General features: G+C 44.0%; 1 protein-coding gene across 6 annotated transcripts in view; it reads right to left on the minus strand.

Moving 5' to 3' along the window:
• PDE8A (phosphodiesterase 8A) overlaps positions 1–12411 on the minus strand; it is a 160337-nt gene that overhangs the window by 123861 nt on the left and 24065 nt on the right. For 3 of the 6 annotated variants that reach the window (XM_052807817.1, XM_052807815.1, XM_052807818.1), the window contains exon 1: positions 5778–6772. The exons of 1 other annotated variant lie outside the window; for it this stretch is intronic. In XM_052807817.1, coding sequence (XP_052663777.1) covers positions 5778–6038 — 261 coding nt within the window. In that variant the 5' untranslated portion in view covers positions 6039–6772. Of the gene's footprint in view, positions 1–5777; positions 6773–7466; positions 7530–12411 lie in introns of those variants that run through there. 2 more of the 6 variants (XM_052807816.1, XM_052807820.1) reach the window with 2 other exon arrangements.

Genomic DNA, 12411 nt, shown 5'->3' on the forward strand with positions numbered 1-12411 from the left:
GTCCATATCTCTAAATATTTATTTCCTCTTTGAGGACTCATTTGAAAGTCAGTTGGCATTCCAACTGCTCAAAAAGTGGAATATTTTCAGTGTATTGTTACTATTGCTTAAGAAACCCAATTCTGGAGTCCCTTCTCAAGGTGATAGCCAAGACAGGTGAACAGAAGTTCATGTAACAACTAAAGTAAAACAGCAATTTATCACTGTTGGTAGTGGCAACTGTTGGATATAACAATTTCAATGGAGGTTAAAAATAATTCTTATTCAAATATCTCTCGTTTTCTTGACATGGACATTTACTTGAACATGAGGAACCGATATTAAAGCATGCAATCAGAGAAACAAAACAGTTTCCAAACAGTACGTTTTCTACTTTTCAAATTAACTAAGGGCAACTTTTTTAACAAGACATTCTTCATATTCACATAGATTGTAAGCATCTTCTAATCTAAAATCCATTAAATGTGAAGTATCTGCAAGTGGGTGTAACCATTTCACCATTTTGTATCTTTAATTTATATTTAGACCTAGCATTTTGGATGTAAAATCTGAATTGCTGGCACCTTAAATAGCAAGGCAATGCTGGTACCTTGCACTGGAATTTCACACCACACGTAATACTGGGAATGGTAGAAAGGGAGGGAGAACTAGTAAGTATATCAACTCCTGTTCTTTCTCCTGGCTTATAAGTACATTCTACAACTAGAAAATTTCTCACTGTGGATGTACTTATACTTCAATCTGAGCCGTACAATTCAGAATACAAAGCGTACAACACAGTAAGATAAATTCCTAGAACTGTAGAAATAAAGGCTTTTTTTTAATACTTCCTCTATTGACACATTCAGGTGGCAGAAAAGGAAAAGCTTAGAAATTAACTACCTAAAATGGTCAGGCAAGAGACACAAAGCAAGCTCAAACCAGGGGCGGCGAAGAACAAAGCAAAGGGCAGAGAGAAGTCAGTGTTTCAGGTCTAGCAGATGAATTTATGGCTGAAAGTAGTTTTGGTGAAGTTTTTACCAACAGTAAGTACTCCAAAAGTTCAGGGTCTAACCTTGCTCATCTCAGTCACACAAGAAATTGCCCTCAGATGCAGCGATGCCTTTTGCATGAGCTGGTTTGCATGACCAGGAGCCGTACCAATGATAATGCTTTAAAAATTGAGAAAGCAGCTCATGCTATCTTAGTAGTGTAGCGATCTATATGCTGCGAGTAATTTACAGTTTGTTTTTTTTCCAGCTTATGTTACAAACAACAGGAAATTAAAAGGTAAAGATAAAAAATAGTCTTAAATATGAACCCAGTTCACATGTCACTACACCCGTTCGCTTCACACCATTTAAAAATTAGGCTCCCATCCCGTGGAGAAAAAGGTTCATGCCTTGCAACAACAGCATAAAAAAACATCAGCCTGAAAGCCTGGAGCCGTCAAGATTGAGAAAAGTTCGTGTATCTCAGCGTGGGAAGGATCCTCTCAGTGGGAGCAAGGATCTCTGTAGAGGAGGGCTGAGGTCAGTGGAAGTGGGAGGGAAATGGTGATGGGAGGGAGGTCTGTCGGGAAAATGATTGAGGACAGTTTCAGTGGGAACAGGGAGGAATCAAGAGAGGGTGGATGGCCTCAGTGGAAGCATGGACAGTACGCGTGGGAGTTTCAAAGGGAGGGAGAGCTTGTGTGTTTCAAGGGGAAGGAATTACCAGACCGACAGGAAAAGAGCAGACAGCCTAACGGACTAAGTAATGTGCTGTTAAATGCTGAAACGAGATCCACTTCAGCACTGCATGTACAAGTTTAGCATACAGCCTCCTATATGCAGAATTATGCAACCATTGGTTTGCAGTGACTGTAAAATTCTCAGGCAATTTCACAGGGTTTGAATGAAGAAAACTTACTGGCTGTAGGGCCATGGGTTTAAACTGGCTGTCCCATATCAGCTGATAAATCAAAAGGCTACTTCACATTTAGCCCTGCTGGCTTAAGACTACTTTTAATTTAAAATAAAGGAAGCTTGGATTTACTCTGTGATCCCCTTGCACCCAAACACATATATTTCTGTGTTAAACATACATGACCAGGAGGGTTACACAAGAGAAGAGGAAGGAAATCTCACACCCGTAAAAGAATGACAGGCCAAAATAAATGCACAATGTATGTGCTACAGTGTATATTAGTGCACTATAGAAGTGACACGCGTGATGTTGGGACAGCACATGCTTATGAATACCCAAGTAAATTTTAAATAAATGCCCATGAAGTCCTTATACCATTCCAGCACTTACTCCACTTACGCTATAGATTAAACAGAGGTATTATTCTAAAGGTGTTTAAGCAGGTTTCTATAAAGCCAAGTACCTTTACCACAAATTCAACACCACAAATGTCTGAAGAAGAAAATCATAACTAATATATATGAAAAAGACAGACTATCACAATTTTGAGTCCACTTTCCTGGTATTTTTTTAGAGCTTAAAAAAAAAAAGTAATCAGGAAAACTCTCCTTTGCAACAATACTGGGTAAGTGTCATTTGATAACCTAAGACTGGATAATCAAACCTCAGTCACTGTTACTGCATCTAAATCTTGCTCGTCTTTCCCTGGGAAAATTAGAGAGTTTAATCCGTGGAGTTGGTACATCGAAAATTAAGGGAAGGATTTTCATGGCTGGTTCGCTTTTTAGATAGGGCACTTACTCACAGGTGCTCATAAATTTTCAAATGAAAGCCATGTATGAAATTACTAATTAACGAGGGAGATACAGGTGCCATGACCAAATACAAATTATTAAAAGGGCTCCTCCATTTCTCATATAATATCACCATACTCATATATACCATAGGTATTATGGCATTTATCTCTGCACAAACGTACTTACAGGACTGCTCTGCAAATTTGCTATGGATAAACTTAGGTTTTTCCATATTAGGAAGGAACAGGTAATTTTTTTAGCTACAGTTTGTAAATTGATGCAAATCACAAAATACAGTATGCTCATACCACACATCCAGAAAATGATCCTCTGATATTTGACCAGAAGAAAGATATAATAAGACACAAACATAAAGCCAGAATAAGTCTGGGGGCTAACTAGCAATATATATAATGCCATTTCACAGTTAGCATGGGTTATTTCTTTTTTATGACACTTTCTGACTTGAAAAATGTGCACTATAGCTAACAAACTGATTCGATAAAAGTTACTGCACTACCTATTATACATATTTTAATAAACTTAATGCTAATGCCAGCCAAAGTGAAAATATGAGATTTCCACATGGGCCAAGCTTTGTTCTTAGTTCTCACATAGGGCTTTCTTGGCTTTAATCTGTGCATCTACAACAAAAGAACGTGAATGAATTTCAATTGAAGTGCACTGAAACCAAGTGAAAGTGCCAGTCAGGCAGGTTACTGGCTATTCACACAAATTCTGACGACACCACCGTTGGTCAAAGCACAAAAGGTTTCTAGCATCTTCTGTTCGTGTGAGGGTATCCCATGGGCCATAAAGGGTGTACTATGCACTCTGAAGAATAGCAATAGTTCCTAGTAGCACCCTAATTCTTACAGTTCCTCCTTAAATCAAAAATCCTTTTAACTCCAAAACAGCACAGTGTCCTGCCCAATGCTCCTTTTGGCTTCAGGGATTTCACACTCCTGTCCCTTATCTTCAGTGTTCACACACTCTGTTTCTCTCCAACCAACTTCAACTGTACTGTGAAAACTGCTCTCCAGCGATAGCGTAGCCCTCTTTCCAGCACAATCTCCCAGACAACACAGCTATCTAGCACACTAAGAACTGTAAATCTGATCATACTACACACACTAATGACAGAAGCAAGGAATGAAATACCATGCTGCTTTATAGCTCTAAAGAGTATTACAGGATTTTGCACATGAAAATCATGCAGATGTGATGCGTCCAACAGATTTTGTATTCAGCTGATCACAAACAATTCAATTCTTACTTCTCAAAACCCATCATTTCACAGCAATGTGCTTAGAGTGATGACAAGGGCAGAAAATATGACTGATAAAAATCAGAATGACTGCCAATGAGATTACAGTATGCATATGAACCAATATCAACCGTATAGCATCTGGCTGAATTATCCAAACCTAGTAACAAGAATTTTTACAAAGTTCTTGAGATCGAATAACAGAATTTAACAAAACTAAGACTGCTTCCCGTGCATGCTTCTGGAAACAGGTTTTGGAGGTTTTTTGCCCATAAGCAAGCACACAGATGACAAATTCACAGAATATAAACTTTAAGAATACTTTTGGTTTAGATTTTGTAGTGTGCAATTATAATCACAATTAAAAATTCAGCTAGCAAAACAACCGTCAGGATTCCGGTAACAACTTAAGTTTCCTTACTGTGGTTACCGTGTTAAATATGCCATAAGCATGTCTATCACATGTGAACAGGGCCATAAAGTTCAGTTTCCTGTGCAGTGTTATTAACACAAAAATTTAGTTTAGTATAACACCATTCAGCTTCATGTTCTGCCTTAGGTATTGTTAATTCCTCTTCCAACTCGCTACTTACAAAGTGTCTTCTCATTTTCTAGTCTTTTTTTAAACCCCTATGAACTGAGACTACTAAATCTGGAGGAAAACAATTGAAGAAAACCACCCACAGTACTGAAGAAAATTATTCCAGGTCACTACTCTAGAAGCCGTCTTAATGAGCATGTAAAAATCCTAAGAAAACTACAAATCATTAGAGTTTCTGCGAGTCTACAAAACACTTGACATTTACCTAGTTCTTGCCTGCATCTCAAGTCTTTATCTTATATTTACGGCATGTGTATCTCAGTTCTTATCACGGCAACCCAGAGCAGATCAGCCATGTTATATAATATCGCCTGGGCTGCTACAGTTTGATTTTTTTTTTTTATTTGCAATTACTTATTTTTACAAAATAGAGACAGTTCCCCCAAGAAAGCAAAGATATGGAATAATCAAACCCTATAGCATTAGGACCTAAAGTACAACCCATAAACAAACAGGCCGTCAACAGAAAGTAAATAGATAAGCAAGCACTCCGCACCACTAACACTCTCACTTAAAAAAAAAAAAAAAAATCACAAATTGCAATTTTTTTCAGTCTGTGCCTGTCGACTTCATACAGCCTTGTGTTGTATCTCTACACAAAAGTATGCACACTAACACACATGCAAAAAAACCTCCAAAAAATACCCTATTTGCAGCAACAGACAAGGTCAACAAGTTGTTAATGTAAATCAGTACCCAGAGCAAAAACCGCTGTCGCTCTCCTTTCAACTTTCTGAATGGAAGAGGTATGCAAATTGATCAGCCCTGCTAGCAGATCCTTCAGAATGCGATTTGCCTCTTCTTCCAAACAAGACAAGCACAAACAGCAACAGTGGACGACCCAGCACAAACAAACATGTAAGACGCAGGAGTTAGTGGCAGTGCAGCTCCCACGCACGGCAGAGTCCCTCCACGGACGGACGGACGGGCCCTCCGCGTTCAGAAGCGAGACCCGTGCCCCTGGCTCTAACGACTGGCGAGGACAATTACACCGCTCTCCTTCCCGGCATCAGGAAGACTCGTTTTGTGAAACGAAGAAGGAGGCTTGGGTACATCTATAAAGTCGTTTCATGAGACTGATTAGTTTATAAACGAAAGTAACAGCTCAAGTCAGGAAAAGATCCCCCGCAACGTATCGCTTCAGCAGGGAGACTCCTTGGGTTAAACCGCTACAGCCAACTCCTGTTCTGAGAGAAACAGTGCTTACGTTTAGCACCCTTTTTACCTTAACACTGGATCTGCTGGTCTGGGTCTCTGCCTCCATGCTCTGGCTGTTCTCCCTCTTGTCTTTCTTAGAGGAATTAGTCCTCACCTTATAAGTGGATGTGTTGGAGGATTTAATGAATAATCCTGGGACGGGGTTGCCTTGCTGCTGTTGAGACATGGTTGTGTTGGTCTGGTGAGGGGAATTGCACTCCTCAGACTCTTTGCTACTGTGATAGACCACTCTGCTGTCAGAGATGTGGATGCTTGGAGCACAGCCCATGCTTTGTGGTCACCTGGGGAATACTTCTAAATTGTATATATATATGTGTGTATCTCTCTCTCTCTCTCTCTTTCCTTCCCGTTGGTATTTTCCCCCTGCTTAATTTTTTGTTAACAGGTTGAATCTCTTTTCCTGCGTCTCCGCTACACTCTGAAGCATTGCCATCGGTCCCTTCTACACCACCAGAAACGTGTCTGTTCTCCTCGTCCTCCAGGAAACGGGTCCTTTTATCTCAATCTCAGCAGTGGGCTGGGGAGCTGGAGGGGAGGGAAGGGGGGAAATCAAGAACCGGTCGACTTCATGTTTTCACAGATTATTATTAAATTTTTTAAGCCATCTGAGAATCTTGGTAGGGTTTTCTTTCCTTCTGGGGAAAAGAAAAAAAAAGAAAAAGGAGGGGGGGGGAAAAAGCAAAGGCAAAAATAACAAAAAAACCCCCAAGCCCCGAACGACACGCACACACACCCCAGCGTCTTCTCGGCTAGGCGCTCAGAGCGGCTGGGGGCACTGCACCATCTCCTCCCTCCTAGTCCGGAGCACGGCGCATTTTCCACCTGGGTTTGCACAGCGTTACCGATTAACCCGGGTACGGGCCGGGCCGGGCCGGGGGCCGCTCCCCACCTCGTCTTCCGCGCTCCCCGCCAAGCAGCGCTCACTCCTCCCGGTCCCGGTCGGCGCCGCGCTGCGCTGTGCCGTGCCGGGGGTGTGCTTCGGGGCGCGCTCTGGGGTTGAGCTGGGGGGCCCAAATAAATAAATTTTAAAAAAACCCCAAAAAACAGTAATAACCGAAAATTGCCCCGCCGCCCCGAGGAGCCGGCTGCGCCCCTCACGCCGCGTTGGGCACGTCCCGCGCCGCCTCCGTCGCGGGCGGCCGCCGCGGGGGTGACATTCAGGTTCCCGTCGTCGGAAGGAAGGAAGAGCCCCCCGTCAGGCGGCAGCGGGGCTTTCTGGCCGCCGCAGCGGCATCCCGCCCGGCGGGGCGCGGGCTGCCGGCTCAGCGCCGCGGGACCGGAGCGGGCCGGGCGGCGGGGAGCCCCCCCTCAGCGCCCGGGCCGAGCGCCGGGGGCGGCCCTCGGAAAATCAGGGCACGGCCCGGAGGGCTTCCCAGAGCCGCGGGAGGAGCCGGCTCCGCTGGCGGGGGCATCAAAGGGCCTCCATGTTGGGGGGGATTTTCTGGCCAGAGAAATGATGCGAAACGGCGAGGGGGGGCGGGGGGGGGAATAAAAATTGAAAATGCAAAAAAAAATAAAAAAAGGAGGAAAAATGAAGAAGAACGAGAAGTAGAAAGAAAACGATCCTAGCGTCCCATCGCGGCGGAAAGGGTTGCAGCGGCGAGAGCTCTAATTCCCAGGGCCGTGGCGTCTGCGTCCCTTGCAGCAGGGGAAATGCCTCTCTCCTCGCAGCCGCCTTCCCTCGCTCTGCGCTCACCTTGTTATTATTGATGTTCCTCAGCAGCGGCGGCGGCGCCGGCGGCCCCCTCCGCCGCCCCGCCCCGCCCCGCGGCCGCCCCTCCCGCGCTGCCCCGGCGCTTGACAGCGGCGGAGCCAATAAAAGCACCCGCCGGCGCTGACCTCCGGCCTGCTCTGGCGTCAATGCAAATCAGCCGCCGGGGGCCAATGGCGCGCCGCGCCGCGGCTACGCCCGAGCGAGCGAACTTTAAACCGCCGCTCCGCGTGCGCCCGGCCGCCCTGGGCGGTGCCGCGGGCCGCGAGGCGGGGGGGGGCCAGAACCCCCTCCCGGGGCGCAGTAGTACGGCCCCAACCGTTTCAGGTGCAATTAGCTTCTTTCTCTTGATTTAAAAAAAAAAAAAGGGGGGGGGGGGCAACAAAAAAACCGACAAAATCCACCTGTAGAACTCTTGGCCCAGCATCACGTGTCGGGAGGAGAAGCTCGGCTGCTGCAGATGCTCGGTACGAAGGGTAACCCCGGTAGGCCTGCCTAGGAAAGCCAGCAACTCGCTTCCCTGTAAGGGCGCTGGGTTCTGTCCTTCAGGAACTGGAAAACAGCCACAGCCCGGACTCCGTTGTTGTTTCCCATCATCTTCCTTTTCAACTCTGGCCATGCCAATTTCTTTGAAAATATTTTTGAAAGCAAAGACTGTGAAAAGGACGGATGGTGCTACTTGGGTAGAGCCAGACCCTAGGGCTTGGAAAATGAACTGCGGGCAGAATTCTTCTGTGACATGTGTGTAAAACAAACTTCTGTTTCTGTATCATATGGCAGTAACTATACTTCCATATCCTGTAGATGTGTTGCAAGACTAGATGTCTGTACATACTTCAAGAGAGAAAGAGTACTTAAAGCTGTTTAAAACGCCATGTCCAGTGCAAGACAAGTTGCTGCTATGGACAATACGTGTTTCAGAAGTACCAGCTCAGCTTCAACAGCAGACGTACGACACCTTACTCTACCACAACGCACATGCAACCCAATGGGCTCGTAAGAGCCCCGTTCGTGTTCCGCACATGCCTTTCACTTTCCTCACTATGTCCTTTGTAGCTCTGCCAACCTTCACTCTCAGTGACTCGCAGGGGTGCCTCTCCAAGGTACTGCCTGTTTTCACTAGCTGAGGAACAGCTCAGAGGTGAGAGCCGTTTAGGGAAGGCCAGATCAAATTTTAGATTTAGGAGCATGGAGAAAACCATGACTTTTGTCAATAAGCTCCAGCATCTGAGCAGGAAAATTGATGTATCACAGGAGAAAACTACTTAAATTACTCCAAATTTGTATCATGAATGCTTTTGTGCTCCCCTGTCAGAATCACACTGTTTCAGAAGAAGCCAATTCAGCGTGAGCACTTCTGTGCATTCAGAACAGTCAACCTTTGAACAGTACCTTAACTACGCGACAAATGCCATCAGGTCATAATTAAAAGCAAAATATGCAAGTAACTGATGACTATGACAGCAAGAATGGCAAAAAGTAGCTCTTCATTCATATACCTAACAGCATCACTTGAGCACCTTACAAGGATAGGAGATGCAAAGCCAAAAGTCAGTGCTTTTGAGAAATGTCATTTTTCGGGATAACCACAGTACTTGCACTGTCAAAATGCTTTTATTTACTTCTCATAATTGCTAGCGTTAAAGGCTAGAAAATCTAGTCTTTCCTTCCCCGATCTCTCTGCTACTGTGCAGTTCCAAGTATAAGCAATAGTCACATAAACTTCGTTCACCCCATTAATTTAGCTGACCTATACAGCCTGTTAGAACCAGCAAAAGACACTGGCTTCCTGTGCTCTCTCATCACTTTGCACGCCCACTTAAGATAAGCACTTAACAATAAATGAAGGGAAAGGCTTAACATACCTGCTTTAAACAGTGGGCACTGTTTGGAGAAGGATCTTGTCCTCATTCTTTTCTTTATGTTAAATGTTATTTACTAGATCCCATTAATAAGAACACACTTAAGAGCAGCTAGAAAGAGGCTGAGTAAGAAGAGAATGCTGCAATTCCTACTTGTGCCATTAACCACAAGTGTGGGCTCTCCTTCAGCCTTAATGTCAGCAAAACTGCTGACAGCACTTTATTTCTGGTGGCATAGGAGGAGTCAGAGACAGCAAAACTTCATTTTCAGAGCTCCACATTCAGTTTGCAGTGCTGACACCTAGAGTTAAGCTTTCTACTTTCTAAAATGAATGGGTTTGATTTGCACCTACACAAAGACAAAATGTACATTTCACAGTGTCATTTAAAAAAAAAAAATCAATATTAAAACCATCTCTGCTTTCCATTTTGGAGGCAAACAAATTCTCATTCAACCAATACTTCAGTTTATCCAAATGACACACAAACAAATACTGAGCAGGGAGAAATGCTTTGTTCAATGTTATATAATAACAGCATGACAAAACAACAAAGCGTACATGCAGATATGACATGCATGACCTCTTTGCCTTTTTTCAAAAGTTTTTCCACACTAACCCTAGGCAGATTATTTCTGATTATTTCAATCTACGGCCTAACTTCAAACAAAAACAAAAAAAGCCCCCACTTGCAAGTTTTTCAGATGAGAATTCACACTGCCTTGAATAAGAGGATGAGGTGAGCACAGAATGCCTGAATAATCCCTTAGGAGTTTAATAAAAGCCACTGAGAAATCACTAGAGTTGTTACTACGCTGATGAAAATCCAACTAAAGACAAAAATTTCTATTTGAACAAGACACTGGCTTGTTTCTCTTCAATTTGAAAACATTGGTGCTGGTTTTTGTTGCCAATAAAAAGACAGCAGAAGTGAAAACATCAAAATCATTGCCAATGGTAGTCATTTGTCACTACGCTGTATGAACTCTGTGGATAAAGGGGCTTGTTCAGGCTTATTTGCTGAAGTGCAGCTCAGGAAATGGTGGGCCCTATTATTCAAAAAAAAAAGAAATAGTGCAAAAGAGCAGAGGAAGAATAGGAGTGTAGACACTGGCAGATTAGGGCTGTGGGGGAAGCGCAAGGTCAGTACAGAGTCAGTAAGTGAGAGGTCAGAAAAGAACTAGCTCTAGGAGACAGCTGGGGAATGAGAAAGGTTATTTATGGAGAATAAGGTTGAATTTCATTCAGGACTGCAGAATAAGAAAGCAGCCTAGTAAAGAGCTTGGAATGATTGTTATCAGCTTGGTCTGTAGGCAAGTGGGTGCTGTGGAAGATCAAAGTATTTAGAGAATAAATACATAAGCTTAAAATTTTAAAAGGATTTAAAATTACAGTATTCAGCCATTTCTCCATCCATCTCATGGACAAATTACATTGGATCTTGCGTTTTTTGACAAAAGACTGAACAGCACACTGACTCCCAGATCTCCTCCACTGCTCCCCATCTCTGCTATCTCCCCCCAGATTTCCATAAGCAAAAGCACTTCTCCTTGATGTATCAGCAGTATGCATCCATTTCACACAGCTCTTGACCATTTCCCAGTGCACATTATAGGAGTTTGTGCATGAGGATGTATCAGCAGTATGCATCCATTTCACACAGCTCTTGACCATTTCCCAGTGCACATTATAGGAGTTTGTGCATGAGCACTGGGACAATTCACTCCTGTTCAGTCGCACAAAAATGCCTATGAAGTCCCAGAGAAAAAGTTTGGTGCCAAAATCCAATTCTGGTAATATTTCAGTACCTAAGACACTGACAGGCAGAATTACGCAGGAGAAATGATGGACTGACACCTGCATGAACAACAAATATCAGGGTGCTTTGAAAAAATGTTTATTCAGCAATGGCAGAGCAAGCGTGCCTGCAGTCCTGTGAGCACAAGGCAGCAATCTTGATATGAGATTACTCTATGTGGCTTTAATTGCTTCTCCCCCCAGGTCAGCTGTATGTTCCAACTGTGTCTTTTGGCCTTCTGAAAAGTTAGGCAATCCTGCTGGTCTCTAGGCCAGCGAAGGAGGCAGTGGGGAGGAGGTGGAACTGTGAAAAATGTGCCAGCACACAAACAGCTGAATCGACTCTATGCTGCTAACTACTGACACATGCAAGCTGTGACAGAGGTTGTCGCTCCAGCCCCAAGATACTCCAGAAGAGAAAACAGGGACCATATCCTGCCTTAGCCACAAGTTAATATCAGCATTACACCCCATGAGCAGGCCAGGGTACATCTGCGTGTTTGAGTATAAGTGACAGGTACCCTGGAACTGGGCATTTTCAGATGACACAAGACAAGTGTAAAATTTGTCCTGAGATAGATCATCCCCAGCTCCTGGAATATACAGGTGTACAATGGGTTTGTTTTCTGCATCACTTTCCTGATGTCCTGAAAAACCCCAAAGCAATCGACAGAAGCGCCGGTCTGAAGGCCTAGCGGGCTGTCTGGCTTGCTGTTGTTGCATAATTGCAATTGCAGAACACAGACAATTGTCTGTACCACTTGGAAATCAGGGCCTTCAAGACAGTCTAAGTCAGCAACTTTTTCAACCCTAGCACCAAAGACATTCAAGTCTAAAGCTCAGATACTTCACGTATGTACAAGCTTCATTGTCATAACTGGTGTCAAAATGGCTTTTGCAACTGTAGTAATCAGCAGGATAGACACTATTTCTGGGAGAAAAATGTACCCCCCTTCACTGTACCTCCTTTCCACTTTGATTACCTCTTTGCTGTCCCACAATGTGGAAGGCTCTTTCCTAGCCCCATCCTATCCTAAAGATTTGTCTCCCTTTCTTGTATGTATTAGTCTCTCCTGTTTCTTCCTACATTTTCCTCAGATCCTTTTGTTTCCTAAGTACCCCTTTTGTCATCTGCTTTCTCTTGCCATTTCCCCCTATCAGATCAAAATCCTTCACCCAGCCCCGAAGCAATTCTCACCTCCATGATCTCCCAAAAGCTCAGTCAGCCCCCTTAAATCTCCCACAACAGCCCCCCATTTTTTCTGTTTTCAC

Source organism: Harpia harpyja, chromosome 14 (assembly GCF_026419915.1).
Source record: "Harpia harpyja isolate bHarHar1 chromosome 14, bHarHar1 primary haplotype, whole genome shotgun sequence".
Classification (NCBI taxonomy): domain Eukaryota; kingdom Metazoa; phylum Chordata; class Aves; order Accipitriformes; family Accipitridae; genus Harpia; species Harpia harpyja.